Source organism: Amblyomma maculatum, chromosome 4, assembly GCF_055883805.1.
Source record: "Amblyomma maculatum isolate TAMU_Amacu chromosome 4, ASM5588380v1, whole genome shotgun sequence".
Classification (NCBI taxonomy): domain Eukaryota; kingdom Metazoa; phylum Arthropoda; class Arachnida; order Ixodida; family Ixodidae; genus Amblyomma; species Amblyomma maculatum.
Genome location: NC_139347.1, coordinates 161,745,462 through 161,768,053, shown reverse-complemented (window position 1 = coordinate 161,768,053; position 22,592 = coordinate 161,745,462). Strand labels below are relative to the sequence as shown.

Sequence of the window (22,592 nt, the reverse complement as noted above, 5' to 3'; positions counted from 1 at the left end):
AGTGGGAAGAGCTACGCTAAGTAACCTTGGAATAGCCACAGACAGGGGGCGAAAGGAAAGGGTTGACATTGACAGGAAAATCAGGGCGCACCTAAGAATCCCTCCCCTACCCAAAAACATGCACCCTGAGTTTAATAGGGAAAGGCGACAGAAAAGCGCGGAAGCGATAGAAACAATATATCGGAGCAAACCCCCAAATGAATTTGCCTACGTAGATGCGGCAGGAAACAGACACAGTCGATACATGACCATAGCGGCGGTAGATGGGGGAGGCACCCTCATCACGGTGGCTACCATACTAGGGAAAGAAACCGAGATAGCGGAGGAGGCTGCGATAGCGATCGCTTGCGTTGGCACCAAAGCTAGATATATTATTAGCGACAGTAAAACTGCAATCCAAAATTTCAGTAGGGGGAGGGTAAACCCTCTCACCACCAAAATTTTAACACAAGGAGTGATTGATAGGACGATCAACATCATCTGGACCCCGGCGCACGAATCTGTCAGCGGTAACGAGGCGGCCCACAGTGCAGCTCGAGATCTCTACCTCCGAGCTGTACAGGATGGCTCGGCTCAGGTAGAACATAATAGAGAAGGGCGATTAATTTCGTATCAAGACATTACAGAACACTACAGGCAATGCCGGAGGCGTTTCCCCCCACCAAACACGGCGTCCCCTCCCCCTTACAGGGGGGTGAGACAGAGCGGCCCAGGCGGTGTGGTCCTTCTCTGTTGGACAGTAAAAGTTTTCAACAACAACAACAACAACAAACAGTCAGCGTCTTGATGAAGGGGCCCGGCTTGTACAGCACGTTGTACGAGTAATCATGAAGGCGCAGTGCCCAGCAACCACGACGGCCGGAGGGATCTCTGGGAGTACAACCAATAAATCGCGCGATGGTCCGTTACAACTGAGAAAAAAACGGGCGAATAAGTACGGTCGGAATTTAGCAATAGCCAATGCTCACTTGCGCTCAGTAATCGAATAATTGGGTTCGGCGCTGACGGTTAGCATAGGCGGTGACGTGGTATTCGCCGTGATGGTGTTGGGCCAGCATTGCACTAATCCCATCAGGCATCAGTAGAACCTCAGTAGAAGCTGAGGAATCCAAATGAGCTAAGTCGATGGTGACCTCAGTAAGCATATAAGCGCTGCAAATGCAACTCACTTTGTAAGACCCCACGTGAAATTGGTGTCTTCTCTTAAAGTGCCCCTTAGATGCTACATGAGGTAAAATTCTAATGCAAGCTATATATAGGGGTGGTCCTTGTGAGTATTGCAGTCCGATTTGATAGCATTACCTGGAGCCGACAATTTAAAAACAATATTTTATAGCGCAGTAGAAGTAGGCGGTAGGATAGTTAGAGAGGATGCCGGTAAACTATTTAAGGAGTTGAAAGACTTGTTTAAGAAAAGCCAAAGTGTGAAAGCTTCCAACAGAATAGACAGGATAGACCTAGCAGAGAGATCAAAGCTAATCAATAAGCGTAAAGTGGCCAGCATAAGAAAGTATACCAGGAGAAAATTGAGTATGTTTTAAAGAACGAGGGCAGCCTAAAAGCGACGAAAAAGAAAACCGGGAATAGACAAAAATCAGATGTTTGCGCTAAGCGACAAGGCCGACAATGACATCGAAAATGGACAGGATAGCCACAGTAGCCAAGGACTTCTATACTGATCTTAACTGTAGCCGAAGAAGTCAGGACAATAACGAGATTGGCAGTTACGAAAAGTAGGCAGACAATCCGCCAGTGACGAAGGATTACATTAAGAAAGCTTTAGAAAATATGAAAAAGGGGAAAGAAGATTGGGAAGATCAGGTAACAACAGATTTGTGTAAGGACGAGGAATATTGCGCTCGAAAAACTGGTCACCTTGTATGCGAAACGTGTGTTGTCATCGACGTTACCGGAGCCATAGAAGAAAGCTGATGTCATCCTAATTCATAAGAAAGGGGACGCTAAGGCCTTGAAACATTTCAGGCCAATCAGCTTACTATCTCTTGCATATACGGGGTTTACTAAGGTAACCGCCTACACAATGAGGACACTCTTAGACTTCAATCAAGCAAAAGATCAAGCAGGTTTTCGGAAAGGGTACTCTACTATCGATCATATCTATACCATCGACCAGGTGGTGCAAAAATGCTCAGAATATCACGAGGCCTTATACATAGCATTCATTGGTTACGAAAAATCATTAGACTGGGTCAAAACCTCAGCAGTCATACAGGAATTGAGAAATCAGGTTGTAGACGAACCGCATGTGAAATTACTGTAAGATATACATAGTGCCTCCACAGCAACCATAGTTCTACATAAAGGAAGTAACAACATTCCCATAAGGAAAGGTGTTAAGCAAGGATACAAAATATCTACAGTACTATTCACAACTTTCTTAGAGGAAGTATTCGAGGACTTGGAATGAGAGCAGTTAGGGACAAGGGTCGATGGAGAATACCTGAGTAATATGCGATTCGCTGATGACATTGCTTTGTTAACTTACAAAGGCTGATTGATGACCTAACAGGAATAGCTGAAAATTAAGCTTGAAAAGTAATCTGCAGAAGGCTAAGGTAATGTTCGAGGGCCTCGGGAAGGCACAGCAGTTCACAATAGCTAGAGAAGCACGGGAAGGGGTAGGTGGGTATGTCTTCTTAAGACAGGTGGTAACCGCAGATACAGGTCATTAAAGGGAAATGACTATAGAAGAATATAATGAGGTTTGAGCGTATTTAGTGAGTACTCGCAGATTATGACTAGCTGTTTAACGGTATCGCTGTAGAGGAAAGTATACAATAGTTGCATCTTACCTGCACTCACCAATGGGGCTGAAACGTGTAGTGTAACAAAAAGTATTCTACTTACGTCGACGGCAACACTGAGAGCTACGGAACAAAAAATGGCAGGTGTAACGTTAAGAGATAGGAAGCGCTTAGTGAGTCAGAGAACAAACTCGAGTAAATGACATTTCAGTGGAAGTCATGAAGAAAGAAATGGGCATGAGCAGGGCATGTAGTGCGTAGAGAAGACAACCGATGGTCGCTTAGAATAACATTTTGAATTCCAAGGGAAGGAAACCGTAGCGGGGGGTGGCAGAAAGTTAGGTGGGCGGATGGGGTTAATAAGTTCTCAACGGTCAAGTGGATGCCGCTAGCACAGGACCGGGATAATTAAAGAAATATGGCAGAGGCCTGCGCTCGGCAGTGGGTATAGTCTGGCTGATGATGGTGATGTTGATAATTTCAAAAGTAGTAGTGGCAACCGCTGGCAGCCGATTTGGGCGACCACGCCCAGTCGAAAAAACTACAGAACTGTGTCAAAAATACGACAAAATATCCTGTAGTTCTCTCGTAACCATCAGATATTTCTGTAGTTCTGTAGTACTTTTCTGTAGTTCTGTACTTTTTCTGTAATATATTTCTGTTGTCTGTAGTTCTGTAGCACTTTTCTGTTGTAACTACAGAAATTTCTGATGTTACCACAAAATGTTCTCTTGTCACAACAGGTATCTCGTCAAAAACCGCACAGAAATCCTGTCGTAACATCAGAAAATGTCTGTCGTTTTTTTCAACTGGGCGGCAGTGCGCAAGCCCCCTATCCCCCTCCCCTGCGCCCCCTCTGAAGTCAGTGGGGTATTGGCACGCTCGCACATTAGACGCTCCCAAGTTAGGCGAGCGAGACGTGGAGTGGTGGGGATCCGTCGCTAACTTGTTTTCTTCTGTCTTTCTTGGACACCGGCGTGGCTTGAGTTGAGAGGGAGAGGAGGAGAATAATTTATAATCGCGTATATGTTCGATGTTAATGAATCTAGCCTAAATATTTTTGTGTACAGAGGGGATTGATGGGATAACTACTGCTAATGTGCATTTTATATTTCTAGCATCTTTTCATGGGCCTTTTTAGTCGGCCCTTTAATCGATACGGGCAAAATCTTTTCTGATGCGGCGAAAGTAAAGCAGACGCCCACAAAGCTGCGCACATCCTTTGAAGGCTAGGGATGGAGAAAGTCTTTTACGGCTTAATTTTTAGCCGGATCAGGTTTCACTCCAGAGGCGTCAACTATGTGTCCAAGAATGGTGAGTTGAAAGTGATGAAACTGGCATTTCAGTTCAGTTTAGTTGAGTTCAATTTATTACCTTAAAGTTCCCCGTGGGGGCATTACATGAGGGGTGGCCTTCTTATACAAAGAGTAAGTATAATGGTAAATAATGTTTGACAAAAATGGCCTGATGCAATTTGCAAAAACGAAGATGGGCAAGTAGTAGCAGCGATTTCGTGGGGAAGGCCGTTCCAGTCTGTGGCGGTTCAGAAGAACAATGAAGCAGTGAAAGTGGTGGTCCGGGCGCGCGGGCGCGCAACTTGAAGCGGATGGCTTGTTCGATAAGATATGCGTGCTGCTGCTGTAATGTAGGGTGCTTGATTAAGGATACTGGTGATGTGCTCAAGGTGTAAACAGCCGCAACAACACAGCCACAACTAGAATACTAGCGAGCAGCATCACAAAACAGCTCCACTTCCTCCTCATCTGCCATTGCCCCTCCCGCGAGACATGGGAGGAAAACATTTCTTCACTTTCTATGAGCAATAACTTCCAATATGCGGCTCGTTTTTCAATCTGAAATTAAAAGTCTACTTTTTTAACTTCCATTCAAATACAAAACCAAAAAGACGATCACGAAACGCCTGCCTAGGAAATATAGCAGACCGGATTTTTTCCTATAATTGTTTTTCGAACCAGGACAGTGGCGATCAGCGATGCTCTTGTTCCTTTAACATGACGAAACGTTTAAACAATCTCTTTTACAACGTTAAGAAATTTGCGACGAAAGGCGGGAAACTTGAGTAATTACTAACTTGGTTTGGTTTAGTTTGGTTTGCGGGGTTTCACGTCCCAAAACAACTCAGGCTATGAGAGATACCGTAGTGGAGGACTCCGGAAATCTCGACCACCTGGGGTTCTTTAACGTGCACTGACATCGCACAGCACACAATTACTAACTTTTTACGAAATATGTGAATTATGTCTAGCTACCTAAATTTGTTTTTGCAACTGCAATGGAATGATCTAGATTTTCATTTAAGGTGCAGTGATTCTGCGCACAAGCCCGTGGTATCATCGAAGCGCGGCATGGCACGCAATATAGTTTCGAGAGCAAAATAATTTGAAGAAAGTTGCGCAACGGAGCTAACAACATGCTCTCCAGTGCTGAGTTTACGTGTTTCTTTTTTTATTATTGAAGCGAAAAAGCTTCACTAGAAGGGTAAGAGCGAAGCTTCGCGTGGGCCCGTATGCTGAAAAAGCCATATTCTGCGCATGGACGAAACCGAATGCCGTTACATGCAACAAGCAGCTTAACGAGGACTGCCTAGCAACGCTTAAGAGGTGTGCGACTCCCCTTCGTCAAAAAAAGAATTACTCTCCATCCGGGAATCAAACCTCCATTCCTTCAATCCCCAGCCGAGCGTTTCACCGCCGTGCCACGCCCCGAGCAGTGAAACGCTCTTCATAATTGCGCTTGTCTACCGTGAGGATGATGGCGGGAATCCGCGAGTGAGAGATACTGCGTTTGGCGCGCAGTTTGAAAGTACCAACAACTAAAATAATCAAGTCACTCAATTAGGGTGACGCCAAGATTGTTACGTTGCCCATCTGCCGTCATCTATGAAGACCAAGCGGGAACGAGTGCACTCCATTGTCGTCGGGCGGAGCTTCTTGCCTTCCACGAGTGAAATATGCTGCGCCTTTCCTGTAAACGAATTATGGAACGACGGTGAACTTAGGCACGCTCGACATGGAAGCCAAGGAGAGTTTAGCTGCTCACGAAAGGCGCAGAATACGGGAGAAATGAGCTTCTTCTGATACCGAGGTAGTCACTGATCTTCGCTAGGTATATCCAGGCATAGAAAACTAAGCTATCTTTAATGTTTTCGCTAACTTGCCATAAGGCATACTATAGAAAGTCGTGCAACTCGTTTTCTGCCAGAAACTGGAGAATGTTTTGGCTTTTAGTGCTGAATGTTTTACTCTTTAAGAAATCCTCCTCTCTCGTCGCCGACAGTCCCACTTCGTGGAGAATCCGTGTCCTTGGCGCCCGCGTCCCTGCACAAGTCCACAGCAAGTGGCGAACATCCACCTCTGCAGTCGGTGTAGAACATTTCGTGCAGGTGGTTGGTTCTATGTCTTGGGGGTCCTATCGACACTTGACCGACGGGATAAGGGCCGCCCCAGCCCTTATCCTTTTGAAGGATACTCCCTCCGGTCTACTTAAGTTATTAGGGAGGGGATAAGTGCACGGCGGGATGAGGGCATGTGTACTTTTCCGCAAAGGGGATGCTTAGGAGGGGGAGAACGGAGCGGGCATCAAAAGGTAACTTGGTTGGGAGTGCATAGTAGTGTTTGAAACTTGGTGTGTGAGGTTGTCAAACCTGTTCTCGTGTTTTTATTTATATCGATATTACCTCTCTGATTCTGGGGAAATCGTCACACTACCTCACTTTCTTAGCGAAGCTACATTCATGCCTTAACCTCGTGGCACTGAAACCAGAGCCTGCAGGCGTGCGCATGTAATGTGGACTAAATGGCCCCGAAAACGTTATTACTAGAGTCTCCGTCTAATTTGTCGGCCAATACGTGGTCAGTCAAGGGCTATTTTAGGAGGTTTAGAACCATCATCCCTTTCCGCAGTCTGTTTCTTCCAATAGACCACTGTGCTGTGATTGATAGTGCAGTAATTACTGTTACAGGTACCTCCCAATGAACCTTGGCATTGTGCTTCTGCAAAATATGCTTGACATTACGACTGCTTCTGACAATCACTGCTAAACATTCACAATATTTACCTGAATATCCCTATCACAGGTCACGATACAAGCGTTCTTCGACCGTGGACTAGTGGCGCTGGACGACATACAGTTGGATACTGGACGTTGCCCACCAAGAGGTAAAAGCAATGGAGCACTTTACAGATATACTAAATTTTAAAGATTCTATAGTTCATGTTTTCATAATTACGGCCAATATGAAAGAAACACTCGGCGTGTCCAGGCCTGTGATGTGTGCAGAAGTATCTAACACCTTGAATTACACCACGGTCAACCGAATAGTCGTCTTTGGCAAAGTGACCAGTTAAGCAAAACAGCAATGGGGGCTAGTTGGTTTACCACTTCATGAATTTTCGCGCTACGATATACACACTTGTGTATCTGTGTATATCGTAGCGCGAAAATTCTTGAAATGACCAGTTAACGCGGTTCGCTCCTTAGTCGTGCGAATCACTTTCGACATCCGTTAAGCTTTTAATATACGCTAGAAAACACAAGCCTTTCTCTTTGCCTTTTAGTGCATTGGAGTTTTACAGTGTTTAAGGACTCCACAATACAGAGGGCAAACAAACCTCACTTCTCTGTTAAGTTTGGCAAATACGATAGGTACAACCTTTACGAAAAATAGATTTATCCTGCACGAGTAAGTAACGGGCATACGACGAATTATTGGAACTCCGGTCATAAGACTCGTCTTGTAGGTTATATTGCTGGAGGCCGGTAGACCAGTAATGCCGAAGCTCTCTTGGCTGTCCGATGATAAGGACTGGGAAGTCTACTACACTGTTACAGAAGACGCATAGTGAAGAGCAGCGAGCAGTACAGAGCACTGACTAAGAACTGAAATTTCAACTTAGTCATTTTACCTAGTCGTATAAAGAGATGGCTCCGGGATCCATCTGTGAAACAAATTGAACAAATGGCGTGATTGTGGAAAACAAGGAGTGGTGATGCCTGCGATTTCCGATATTTCCTATCCTTATTCCTTTAGAAACCTCCTGTAGCGTAGCGGTAGCGGTGCAGATTTATTGGACTTGGCTTTTTCAACTCGTTGGCTGTACAGTAGTTATAAATGCTGCCCGATATCCCCCTCCAATTATATAAACGCGCTCTCTAAGCCTTTTATTCAGACAGCGACTGGTCTGCGCTTTTGAGTGCCTAACGAAGAAAAGTGGAGTAAGACGACAAATAGTAAAATTGAGTCCAAAGTCACACTCCTCCCGCGCCACTAATGTACCGCGGCTTGAGAAAGATCAGCTAATTGGCGACATAAATGAACAGGTTGAAAACGCAGATGAAGCGCAGAGGGTGCTCAGCGGTACATGTCAGGTGCTTGTAATTTCCTTTTTTACCTGGCTAGAAGCCAACCAGGCGGTCCTGAATAGGCGCTCTGTTATATCCTGGTTAATTCACCTGTTCCAGTTGTCTCTGCAGTGCACAATGTTTACTAAATGTCAGAGCCAATCACATACTAAAACTTCATACTGCTGTAGCTATATTCGGTACGCATGGATAAATATTTTTCCTCTCTATCTCTCCCTGTATTCAACGAAAACGGAATACGCGATGTGCAGGCGAAAAAAAATTAGGATGACTGCTAAGCTCTTCATTTAACAACATGATGCGACAGACAAAAGGGTTTTCGTCAGCGCCTCATCTTACTTATCCTTTTTTTTTTGCGAAAAACACTGTCATGACTCTTGATCGCTTTATCATTTATCTCTTCATTTTTGCCTCTCTTCTCTCACAGGTGATCACTCATATGCAGTGATAAGCTACCGCATTAATGAAAGTCCACCCGAAGCAGACATACAGGGTGTCCAAGCTAACTTTAGCCAAGGGTTAAAAAAATGACATTTGAGGTAGGCCAGAGACACCACTTGTATACAGCTACTAGCAAAATGGCGCACCACCGAAATTTTGTATTTTGCAATTAATGAATTCGTTATTAAGATATTGTTTGTATTTACTGACTATAGCGTTTACACAATAAATATTTGCAGTTGGAGAGCAATTTCTGAAACCCCCCTTTTATTTATTTTTGATAAAGTAAGCCTCATGCTTATCGTTTTTTCAAGCTGTAAAGAAAGCCCGCGAAATATAAAAAAAATTCACGTGACTGGATTGTGCTGCTCTCAACCTTCAGCTTGAGTGAACGAAATCAGCTACGGCCTTGGCTTCACGACCCCGTTGCAGCGGCAGGCCGATAACACTGCGTTGGTTTCTTCGCCCGCCTAATGCACTTAGCGCACGTGACAGCGCAAGTCGCAGCGAGCTTACCCCACTGGCTGTAATCATGGCCAACTTATCAGCGTATCGCTGGGACTCGGCTACCGAGTCACGGCCGCAGATAATTTCGTTCACTCACACTACGTTTCAGAGCACTACAATCGTGGCGCACGAATACGTTAGTCACGTGATATTTTTTGTATTCCGCGGGCTTTCTTTACATTTGGGAAAAACGATTATATGTGAGGCGTTCTTTATTCGAAATAAATAAAATGGGGGTTTCAGAAGGTGCTCTTTCTTCAACATTACAAAGCACAATTATTGTCTAAAGGCATTACTTAGTAAATGAGAAACATTATCTAATAATTAGTTAATTGAAAAATAAAAAATTACCAGTGGTGCTCCAGATGATAGACAGCTGTATACAAGTGATTTCTCCGTCATATATCAAAGGATTTGATTTTTAACTTGGCTAAAGTTAGCGTGGACACCCAGTATAAATCCCTGCTTTAGCCAAACCGCGCTACTAAACGAGAAGTACCTTTGTATGCCGCGGTGTCCAAGGGTAGCTGGTAATTTGGTGCCTATCTCAAAAGAGATGCCCGATTTGGCCGTGACTTTTAATTCAGCTCGTAATGTGGCCTCGTGACCTCGCACAGCCCATACAAAAACCAGAGCTTTGCAATGACACTTGCTAACGCTATGCCTACACCAGCTTTTGTACAAAATGGGGAATTGATGGTCGCGCTATTTCTGCTTAGATAAAAATAGTATAACTTGATTTGCTTCGTTCATTTGAACCATAGAGGCGCATATTTTGAGGTATTTTGTGAACCAAATTTGGTGTCATCCGAAGATTCAGCTTGCAAGAAAAACATTTAACGTGCTTACTGCATTAACTCCGTGTCCAAAAAGAAAAAAAAAAGCCCGCATTTACTACGGCTAGTAAGGACAGGCTAGGCCAGCAACGATTAAAGGAAGTTTCACAGGTGTAAATATCATAGGTTCTTTACAGAGCTGTGGCCACCGTGAGAAACGAAGTCTATCTTGCCCTTAAGATTAGCAGTAGACACTTATTCTGAGTCCCTGTATCATCGAAAGCGACGACTATATTAAAATGACGCGAGCTGCATTGCAGTCCGAAGCTTTGTGAATACCCACGTGAGCAAGAGTGGCGCAATATATTCAAAGAACACGGAGCTATATAGGGCGGTTCCAAACCACTTAAGAGGAGCATTTGGCTTTGCGCAGAACTGTGTGACACCTTTCTTATGGAGTTAGGCGTCTCCTCTGGAGCTCATGCAGCAAGTCCACCAGAAGATTTCAGGACATCATCCTAGCTTTCTGGCTGCCACAGCCATAGTACTAGCAGTTTACACACTTTATAGTGGTAACTTGTACTACATCAAGGATACATTCGCAGAGGTAGTCTGAGGTGAGGATCTGTAACAATGGCTACCTTGGAAATATATGTGTTTTGCTTTGCTACCACTAGATACAATTCTGATTTGATGCGGTAGAATTACTAACAAATTATTTCTCACCTTTTCTCGATTAGACTTCTGCTCGTGGGAGGAGGGCTCTCCCTGCACGGCAATATCAGCTCCAAACAGCTTCCGGTTTTGGCAACCACGTCCTGCCGCACTTTTTGGAGTTCCAGATCACACGCTCAACAGTCTGGAAGGTGGGCGCTGCTTTTAACTAAGTGCGCCTTGCAGGCTGCTGATTGATTGAAATTGCGATCGAATAAAGAGCGTTGCTTTGTAAGTGGCACCTCTCAGCTGCTCTACGGCTTCGCGTGTTTTACTATTTGTGGGTGTGCTGTACGTCATCCCCTGTAGCAGAGGACATAGGTTTCGGATGCACGTCGCAACAGTTTTCCCCAAAACCACTATTTGCTCAAAAGCTATACTCCGGAGGTTCCCAGCCATGCAAAATTGTCTAACGCTTGTGCCGTCGTTGTGATGGGCTGAGGTCAATATCACGTGGCCTCCGGCGGGTAATTAAAACTAAGTGCGATATCGCAGCTGCAATGCGCGAGTCTTCCCGGTGTGTGTTTAAAGTTAGCCAGCCTTGAGAGAGAGATCGATGAATCCTATTAATGAACAAAGAGTGACCATAATTTCTGTTGCTTCTACAAAAAAATAAAAAAGATGGCTGTGAATCCGAATGGGCAGCGGTCGGTCTGGGGTAGTCGGGTGCAGTATAGTCGCGCATCGCAATTACTCAGCGAGCGCAGCTTACTTTTTTGCATGCTTGATATAATTACACGTGGTTATGTGCAGAAAGGCCGCACACGCAGACTATTTACAAAGTGCACATTCACTGCAGCGGTTGTTTTAGCTCGTTATGAACGCAGTGAGTTAGGGTTAAACCTGCGCCATTTAATGCAGGACCTCTACAGTGGCGCCAAATGTACAGGTAAAACTGCAGCGCCCTATAGTCCTAAGCTGAAGAGTTTGTGCAATTCCGCTACCCCCTGTCTCATGATATTAGAATTCTAGTCAAAGTTTTCTGCATTTTTGAAGTGCGGCCTGTATGAATCTGCACTCATTTCCGCCTATTTTAACAACAGTGCATTAATCTTCTGGGTATACGAACAACGGTGACGAGAATGCCTTATCGATTCCTTTGGGACATGAATGCTTCTGGTAACCGAACATCGTGAAGCGGAAAGAGTGTGAATACAATAAAGTTAGGGGTGTTTAAGTAGGAATTCTTTGCTAAGTTCAAATGGGTATCGTCCAAAACGTACACGGCTCACCTGAGAGGAATATTCTGACAGAACTTTCTACCGTTCGTTTCGCGAATTTTCTCCAGGCCGGTACTTGTACCTCAACACGACTGGGGTGGAGTCCCATCATCCAGTCTCCAGGGTATTCATGCAGACGCGGCGTCCAACCGACGCCACCTGCGTAACTTTCTGGTGGAGTGGCCGAGGCGTCAGAAGCCAGCTGAACGTGTACAAGTGAGTCCAATAATAATACATAGAATACTGTTGTAGAAATTGATTTGGTCGCTCTCGGGATTCGTAAAAAGCAAAATAACTGTTTTCCACAGCTATATATCCTTCTTACTTAGTAAAAATATGTATTGGCAATCCAGAAGTTTTTATTTCCGGAATTCTCTCTTTACTTAAAGACGTCGTATGACCACTTCACTAGTAGGTACATTTCCTACGCGATCTTTATGTAGGTAGGTCCGAGAATGGAAGCGGTACAAAGTTTTTTAAATCCCGAGTGCTTTGTACAAGCCACCCGACAAAAATATATGGTTTCAGTTCCCCAGGTATTAGTGATTGGCATTTTATTGAAAGAGTTGTACTCAAAAGTGTAAAGATATACGTAAAAGTAGTTCGGAATACCGGTTAGCCTTTCATTGAACTTTCGTTTTAATGCGCTTTCTGCAGTCCGGAATAATGTTACACATCGTGATCGAAATTTCGCGTAAGCATGTATTTTAATGCTTCATATTTTAGCAACATAAATTATTATTTTCCTTCTTGTGCTTTCAATGTGCTTCGTCATTCGCAATGGCAGCATTCTCCATCACACGGAAGCCAATCTTAGAATATATTTTTCTTTTAACAAAATACGAAGGATTTTCCTGCTGAATAATATGGGACATATTTTGCTATGATCGCCTTTGCAAGAATGGCGCCACAACGTTTTGTACCTAAACATCAGCTCTAAGGGGCACCAATAAAAGGAAACAAGGGAAATTAAATTAAGCAAAATATCTTGAGCTACTCGTGGAGATCTCTGGAAATATCTGTCAAATTTACGCTTCCTACAATGTCGTCGTTTGGACCCGTCACTCAAAGCATCAACTACTCGAATGATAATAATAGCTGTCGATATGAACGTAACTTACACTTCAGCACGCTTTCTCTGCGTTTCGGCTCCGGTTTGAAACTAGTAAAAAGTAGGAGTCTCAAAATATCTTTTCCGCCTATATACTGTATGTTTCGTCGTATTTTTTTCTTTTTTTTTTAATTTATAATTCACACACTGCTGACCGACAGAAACCCTCTACTATAAACTGAAATCATTTACTTACATGCGAAAAGAAACTGGGCTCGTGCGCAAAGCTGCCGCCGTACCCCAGAACTGTCGGGAAGGAGCATGGCATTACTTGTAATTTGCAGGAAACCATACGCACGTGTATTTCGTAACAAAAATAATGGCGCAGCCTTTCTTCGTGCAGCGTTCAGTATTGTGCGTAGCATTGGTCACCTCATTTATCATCTATCTCTTAGTCACGTTGGTGGATAGTCAGCGACAATGATTTGAACCGACGACACATGCACCCCCCACTGTATACCATTAATTGTAAGGGTAGGTGTCCACCTAGAAGTGGTACTGATACTACACGCATTTTTCGCTAAAAGCCCTAAAAACTTCTAATTTTCAACCCGGTGAAGCATAGTGTGTCGAGCAATAATAGCTCGATTGGTACGGTTGGACATGGTTTGGCTTGACTATTAAATTATATTGCTCCACATGGGCCAGACATTTACTTTCCCAGTGACCCCAATAATGAAGAAAGAATATCCGCTCTTCCTCTGTTTCGTCAGCGCTGCCTTGCTATCGTCCTCGCCAATACAGCTTCGTGCCGCTCTCTAGCGTGATGATCGTCGGAAGTAGCCCAGCGTCTGCCCTGAACCGTTGACGATTGCGACCCGCGCCCTGCTCTAACCTCTACCTTCATGGCTTTTCGCAGCAGCTAGACAGCGCACTCCTATATTCGTACCAAACGCCATTACCGCATGATTAGGCCCCGTGGGCTTTCGCGTATCACATGATTCAGCGCAGCTGCAGTTGAAGTTACGAGAACTTATGAAATAGCCTCAGTAATAGCCTCAGTACTCCTCCTCAGAAAGCCGACGCGAGCAGCTGGCGCTCGACGCGTCATATGACTAACCCTTACGCTCCTTTATTTTCAAGGCAAATCAGCCAGCTAGATGACCTTCACGGTTCTGCTTGGAAGAATTATAGCATCGCACTAAAAGATCCCTGCGTAGTTGAAATTGAGCCATAGTCCTCCCCAACGTTTCTATTTTTCTTTCTTGACTCTCACCCTGCTCTCGTTTTTTACAGCCCGGTGAAAGTATTAATCGAGATGTATGACAGATACGGCGCGTTTTGTTTCCTATAAGCTGTATTACCATTCCACAAATTTACAAAAACAACTTTAAAAAAACGCGGAGCGAAAGGGCCATGTTAAAAGCGTTGAAGCATCTGCTCTTAAAGCGCCTAATGATTCTAGCGAAAATCGTTAAGCAAGCAGAAAAACATACGCCTCAGGTTTTTAAATGCATACCGAATTGTAGTGTTATCTTGCGTTGTTTTAATACCATTTTCAGGCCGTGTCTTAATTGGGGCGGGTGGAATTCGTGAAATAATCACTTGGTATCATAGCTCTTCTTTTGTAATGCTCTTACCATATGTGTGCTTGTTTGAATAGCATACGCAATCCTTAAACCTTCATGACCTGCTCGTTGGATATGACTTGTGACGTTCCTTTGATTTTGGATTCTTCCACAGGTTCACGAAAGAAACCATTCTACGAGATCCGCTCCTCTCCTTGTACACAGCCGTAGAAAACGGATTGTGGGTTGCTCGCACAGTGACCATCTCTTCGAAAACCAATTGGACTGTTAGTAACCACCACTTTTATTTTGTTTTTTCCTCAAGCTTCCCTGGACTGAATACGTACTGTTTGGAGAATTTATACGCTAAGCACTGATATGCTTGATATGCTTGATAATATGCACTGATAATAACTGATATGCTTGAAATATTATCCTGTATTGCAATCACATGCATCTCTGAAAGCATTACAATAATAAAAAAGATGCCGTTTATGAAAACGTCAGCTGTACTTTTGGATAAAGCATCTTAAATTTCTAATCAATATTGAATCTTTTCACGCCTGCTCGTTTCGATGCGACGATATAATTCATATTGTTGAAGAACTTTATGTATTAGTCCCAAATAACAGAGAATGGTGACAGACGAACCGAGTTTAAAAAATATGTATGAATGGTGAATGTGTGTACATGTTGGTCAACAATAGTTGCAATTATGGTTGCTTTGTTTCTGTCGCTGAGATATATAAGGATACAAATAGCAATATACTATTGGCGGCAAAGATATGATTTGCATGACACAACGTCTCGCAAGCGGGAACTCAGTATGCCATTAAACCTGAAAGTCTCACGCCAAGTATGTTATATATCTTAAGAGATCACCGTTAATAGCCGCAGTGAGCAAAGTCGGCCTTTTGAAAGAATAGGAAATTGTTTCTAGACAGGTGGCCACAAGATGGTGGGCTGTCCTACCATACTTTAAAGTAGCCTTTTTCTAGGCGCTAAATGTTTTTTATTTATATATTGATCCATACTGTTAACCCTCTATATGAGGGTCATTACCAGGGAGGGAAACACATAGAATACAAGTACAATTCTCTTCGGCAAAATACGCTCTATACAACAGAATTAGAGATTTGCATGTAATGCTCCAAGAACGTTTTGACACCTACCTCAAATTTTTCTACTTCTGTTTGGTTCACGAAATCGCTTGGCAGTTGGTTAAAGATTTCTACTGCATCGGGAAAAAAAGAGTAGCGATATATATCAGTACGTGCAATAATAGGTTCCAATACTTTACAGGGATTTTTTCGTGGGCAACACTTCAGAGGACGTGTAACATAGTGTTGTTTATTAACTTTTACTTTATCATTCATTATCAGAAAAAAAAGTTTCAATTTCTGCTTTGTTCTCATTTCTAGTGATTCTAACTGACACTGTTTTAGCATTTCTGTGACTCAGTCAGTGCGCTGGTATTTAGAACATATAAAACGTGCCGAAATCCTTTGCAATCTTTTCCAGTTTTCGTTTTAAACCCTTTTAATGTGGTCTCCCCACTACACTACCGTACTCTATGATTGGGCGCACGAATGTATTGTACGCAATCAGTTTAATTTCTCTAGTCGCATTCGGCAACTTCCTCCGCAGGAAACAAAACTTCTGATAGGCTTTTAAATAGATACTTTCAATATGGGTGCTCCAACACAGATTATCTGATACTCCGGAATTATAATATAATAGAGTATAATAGGCGGGAATTTAAAATATAACTAGATAGCGAGGAAGACGGAAGGCAGGGATGTAAACCAGAAAGGCTTCCGAGTGGCTGCCCTGCACTTGGGAATAGACATGAGGAGATGAAAGGCAAGGAAAGAAAGCAGACGAGGAGCACATGGTTTTATTATTCTATGGGGGAAAATGAGTTGCGTGTTCGCACGCTCAGTGCGTGATATATGCCACGCCCTAAATCTCATTTGAATTTAAAATGTATTTCTTACTGTGCAAAGGTGCAATTTTATATCGACGTGGCCGTCATCAATGGCTTCAAAAGCTGCACTGTGAACTTTGGGACTACTGAGGGCATTAGCTATTTGGAACGCTAGTGGAAGGAGACGTAAGACGAAAGAACAGAACAGAATTGTTGAAAACAAAAACGAAAAATTATTAAGCTCGATGTTTCCCGCTCTCCCAGACCATTATTACCATAAAGAGAACTTCCTTTTCACCTTCTGTGCTCCCATTAAAAACTGGTATTTTTCCTTTCATTTCCCCCTGCGTGGTAGCCCTGGTACGCTTAGTGGCGCGGAGCACGATATCATCCGCGCATGCTGCTCCGCCTCATAAATTCCGCCTCATAAATCCTCATTTTCGGCGATTGTGTTGCCTATGAAATAAGCAGTTCAGAAGACTCTACTAAAGATTTGCTTATTTCGCAGCTCGTGTTCGAAGGCATCGCCCCAACGGGGGTGAAGCGGGATTCCGGAATAATGATTGATGACGTAGAGTTCACCGATGGTGAATGTCCTCCTTACAGTAAGTGCCTGTACTATGCCAACAGTACGAAGTGAATGTATGAGTTTGCTTTATTATCGCCTTCCTGGGCATACTGTGAAATTACTAATGGAGACCGAAACTTTGTTTTCTTTCTATTATCCAAGATTTATGCACGTTTGAGGACGAATGCCTGCCCTGGAGAATACCTGATAGTGGTAAGAATTGGGCTATACTTCGTCGATTATCTCAAATGCCTTTTCTGTCATCGAGCGACGGCAGTTTCGTTGCGGATGTTCATTTCGCTGCAAGAGATGCAGTCTTATAAACGACAGCTAAACGCAGGTTCAAACTGGTATCTTTGAACTGATCATGCAAACAAAAAATCGAGAAAGAATATTCTCGTAACATCAGAAGCTGCTGACTCAGAGAATGACAAAACATCCTTAAGAGAGACAAATTAAACCTTGTCTTGTTCCAGGTCACGTCAGGTTTATGTTGCGTACTAAGAGCCTGTATATCCTAGTAATCTGAAGGCTCATTTATGCTGTAGCATCTATTTTATACATTTGGAGTTTATTTGCAGTTTATGATATCTGATTTTAAATGGGTTTGACGAGGTCTATTCTCATCCAGTACCCCGAGCTCAGTTGCCTTTAGAACAATTTAAAATAAGGCGCTGAGATCGGACGTCTCTGTTTTCCCCAGTATTGACTATAAGCCAGAAATATAAGCGATTATTAGTCTAATACTTTTAAATGATTGTATTTTGTTCAACATCCGCAAATTCGTAAAAAGTCAGTGCCCATGCTGCTTAAGCGTTTATAGAGAAGTATTCTTAAAAAAATTGTTTGATAGTGTGACGTACCCGGTACGAGTTGTCTGAAATATTTCTTGGAAATTAAAGCGGCCCTTGCACAGAAACAAATTAAGAGGAATGTTGTATTTACACATCCAGATGAACTTATACAGAGTTTATTCCGTGAGGTTTTCACTACGGGCATTTCCAATAATGACGCTAACTTTCCCGGCGAACAAAATGCGACAAGTAACGCAGGTTTCCTAAGAGTAATAGATACAGGATCCGTATGCAATGTTTAATGAGCGGTTACATGTGAGTGGAGAAATGCGAAAACATCAGTGCATCGTAGCGCTACAAGTACGTGCTATAATAGCAGCAAAGCATACTCACATAAAATTTCCTGAATGCGCTCAATAATTCCTAAAGCTTGGTTGCCAGGACTACAGATCTCCGAAATATTATATGCATTTTAATAGAGGCGGCATTTGTGGCGACCTCCAGTTGTACCGAATAAATAAATCAAGATGAATGCTTTATAAATAAGGACTGATGCAGGAATTTGTTTTTTCATGGATAGCATTATGTTAGAAATGACAAGGGTCGAAAATAATGGTTTCAGCTTCCTAGTCTCCTTGACACATCTTTATTCTTGACTCAGGTGAAGAAGCAGTGTTTGAAGTGGAGCGAGCCGGATCTTTCAACAAGCTTCCCCGAGACCACACGACACAGACACCGGATGGTAAGTTTCAAGCAGGGAAAATAAAGAAACTTAACAGTCACCTCCGTAACATCGGTGGCACGGTGAATCTGGAGGTCATAGTTACTGACACTTTTCCGGATACCACAGCTATTCGCCGCGAGATCGACCTAGAGGTGGCGCCACCGTCACTCCGGTAGTGTGGATCGGCAGCCGGCGGCGCTCGCAGAAACGCACGCTGCGTAGGTCTGCTTCCGAGTTTACGGCGGGTTTGTTGGCGATGAAAACGTGTCTTCTGCAGTATTTCTGCAATATTGTAGAAACAAATCCAAGGATTTCACCAATGCTGCAGAAGAATAGCGGATTTTAGGAAAACAAAGCACGCAACCACCAGTCTTCTAGATTTACTTTGCACGTTTCTTGCGCTGTACCGCGCTCACGCGCCTAATGCTTGGGCCTGCCTAATGACAGCTTTGTTTTTCTTATTGACTTTTAATCAGTTTGCACGTGTCTCATGCTAGTGAGACCGGCGAATTTAGTGTCAAGCCCACGCAGATACAAGGTTCGTGCTCTGACCTGCAGTAATTTAGATTGAATCGAGAAAGCCTGGTTCATTATATCGTACTTGACTCGAGGATTAAGGAGGGTCAATATAGCGTTGGCAGCGCACTGCATGGCGAGTTGCTTTAGACTGAGTGCACATCAACTCTGGCCCAGACAACCACGCACAAGTATTCTCCAAATATGAGATCACGCCGACACTGCATAGGAAACCTCACCGCACAAGAAAGCTGATTGTTCACGTGTACAGCGCTGAGTGGATTGAATTTGCCGAGAAGCTTTTTGCGGCCACTGTCATAGAATGTGATAGTGTATTAATGCATGCGCCACTAACTGTAAATAATTTCCTGAAACCGAGGAAAGTATAAGGGATTTCTGATGTGTGTGATGTTAATATATAACGGTAAATTAGTAGTGTAAGTATTTTGCTTTGCACTGCGAGTAAATTTCCCCCTTTGAGAGAGCTTTTACACACTTGACAGAATTTACAATAATCAGCGATTAATTTTTAGTAACGTTAAAGTGCAGGCTACGAATTACTCGCTGCGAAGACATCGTTATAAACTGCGCATGGGCACTGTCATGTTCTGGGAAGCAATTTTACAGGCTGAAAATTTCTTGATCACTAATTATTTAGCAGTGACTAAATCTTATGCGATGTAAACTATTAGGGTTGCTTCCAAAACAGATGCCGGATATAAAACTATTCTGAAAGAAATGGAGGTCATCTTATCATGCGACTATAAAAATGTATTTATTCCCGAACTGAGCATAACACTGATATTAAAGCCCGCATGAAGCTGTTTTACTCCCCCTGTCAGAAATGACGAGTTTTGTCGGAAGACAGCACTTGGACGAAAAGGGATTATAATGATTATAATAGGCTACCAGTAAAATACCTTGATCTAGGTGTATTATGTAATATTTAGGGTAACAATTAGGTGCAGGGAATATGTTTCCCAAACATTCGAGCATTTCTCTAAAGCAAAATGTGCTCACTAAAACTTTTACGGATGCATAGAAGGCTTCAACAACAAAATAAAAGAAAATAAATGCATATTGGCCCTGGTTTAACGCATGAAAGCGGCATCGGCTATGACGGATGGTTGCAGAGGCTGGTTTTTGTGTCGTTTTTTTTTTTTCATTATTAACACCACATTTACCACGTGGGATTGTTTATTGTGCAGTCAAATCCCACAGCAGAGGAGCGCCTTTCGAAACGGTTGTGATTGAATCCCCCGTTCTCGAAATCAGCAGTCGAGCGCCCTTAGCATTGAGACACCGCGACAGAGGTTTAAAAGCAAAAAAAAAAAAAAGAAAAAAACACAAAGTACTCACACAACTCTATCGTGCATGCAGACGGCATAGCAGGCATAAAGTGGTCTGTTCAAACTGCATTCTGCTATATGAAGCAGTCTGCGGTTGCGTATGTTTTAGTAGCTGCGGTATTCCAAACAGAAACGGGAATATGCGATTTCTGAGCGTTTGCATTAACTTTTATTGACGGCAACGACCTGTTTTGCTTTGACACGGTGGTAATGACAGTACCACTTCGTTTGAGACATTGCATGTCAAAGGATCTCAAGCGCCGAAGACCGCGATGGATGATGTCCTTATCCAAGCATGACATGCTCGATACGGACAAGTATATATATTTTTTTTAATGAAGCGTGGGGTTATACACTGTTCATGTCTATTTTGCAAGATACATATAGGTAAGCAGAAGCTCACAGGAACTGCGAAACATACAAAAAAACTCCTGTACACGCCCTATGCGCGCGCGTAAATCACTGCGGGTTGGCACGCGACGCGAAAACGCATCCACACTAAGTAGGTTTCGCCGCTGAGCCGCAAGGTGGCGACTCTGCTCGATCTCGAGGCCAATAGATGGTGTACTTGTGGATATCAGGCTTGCCTTCGTTTGAAAATTGCATCCGTTCGGAACCAAAAGTTGATATAGTATTGAGCTCAAAGCAACGAGAACTACTGCGCCGACCCACCATATATACTCAACAACGTAGAGCATTGTTACATGCAATCAATACGCTGCTAAAGGTCGATGAACTTTACTCGAATGAGCTTCCTCAACATGCGGCGGAGAAAACTTTGATTTAAATTACTGGTAAGCTTTCCCAGATAGCGATTCCCGGGGTCTATAGTGGATCCGGAAGTGGTCGCGATAACTAACAGAAGAAAATTTCAGTTGAGAATTAGAAAATACGTCTTAATGATTTTTGCATTTTGCTTTTCTAGTAGGTGGATATGTCAATGCGGCCAGCATTTCAAGATGCACCCTTTTTTTGTCACAATGCCGGTGGTGCTCATTGCCTACCATATGACAAGATGACGGGAGCATTATGACCGCCAAACGGAACATTTCGCTTAGCCTAAAACGCATCTCAAAGACACATATTGAAACACTGATGAAAGCCATAACCAAGCAGCCTTCACGAAGGCCACAGCACGAGGGGCTGTGTGCGAGGGTTGGTCATAGGCATCGCCACCATTCTGCCATCTTTCCACTACCGTATGCAACACGGCCGAGTCGCAGGGATCTTGCACCCCGAAATTGTCGCGCATTTACCGCAGAGTCGCTTCCCCCAGGACAGATTAGAATTAATCCTGTCGCAACCATGTCGAGCGAATCGTTGGGCTATATTAGCGATGGCGAGTTTCCGCCCGTGCGAGATATACAAGAGCGTTTACAGAACTCATTACCGCTTCATAGCGGTGTCTGAGACTTTAGGGCACTGGACGATTGCGTCTGGCATCCCAGATTTGACCTAGCCGCGGCAGCCCCATTTCAACGGAGGCCCAACTCAAGCACACATGCAATACGCGGTGTCAGCGCAGGTTGAAGAACCCAATTTGACCAAAGCTATCCAGAAGCCGTCCACTGCGCCGTCACTCAGCCTAGGTCGCTATGATGCATTAAGCCTCATAACCCATAAACTTGATCACAACAATGAAGGGGTAGATAGTTCCATGGTTGGTACCCCAAGTTTATTGTGGGATTTTAAAAGTACGCAACAACTCAATCTACGCACAGCAGTATCGGAGCCCTTGAATACTCTTCTGGTCATGAGACTGCACCGTGACTTAGTAGGGGGAACATTGTCGATGCCAGAGGTGTCCGCGGAGCGTCGCTGCGTACATGCCGACGGCTTCAGGCAAACGCCAGCGAATGCACCTGCCATTGTGTCGGGGTGAGTCAAGCCGCAGTTTTTATAGCGCGAGTGTTAATTGGCTCTTGGTTGAAAATAGCGCCCACAATAGGTGTCCGCAAGTTGCCCACCGAAAGTGCGTACCTGAGGTGTCCCTGCACCTCGACAATCGGTACCCTGGACCTCGCAAATTTGATTTTACTAAATTTGGTGCCCAACTTAATCCGACTGTGGCCAACTCAGAGCTGACCTCTGAGTTTTCGTAGGTCAGCCCCAAATTTTGGCCTACTTGATGCCAAAACGTTTCCCTTGTAAGAATCTAGCGAACATTGATGTGTAACCCGGTTAGGGTAGGGCAATTACAGTTTCGACTTCCAAATCCCTACAATTTGGCCTCCTGGAACTCAAAAAGTTGACTTCCTCAGAATTTCACCGACATTAATGTCTAACCAT

At 43.7% G+C, this 22,592-nt stretch overlaps 1 protein-coding gene across 1 annotated transcript in view; it reads left to right on the top strand.

Annotated features, from left to right (window-relative positions):
• The window catches only part of LOC146193376 (MAM and LDL-receptor class A domain-containing protein 1-like), a 204,074-nt gene that overhangs the window by 35,347 nt on the left and 146,135 nt on the right, over positions 1-22,592 (top strand). Inside the window, 7 exon segments of the mRNA XM_084600530.1 lie at positions 6,863-6,944; positions 10,613-10,738; positions 11,875-12,022; positions 14,601-14,712; positions 16,861-16,957; positions 17,083-17,133; positions 18,376-18,456. Of these exon segments, the coding sequence (XP_084456656.1) occupies positions 6,863-6,944; positions 10,613-10,738; positions 11,875-12,022; positions 14,601-14,712; positions 16,861-16,957; positions 17,083-17,133; positions 18,376-18,456 (697 nt within the window).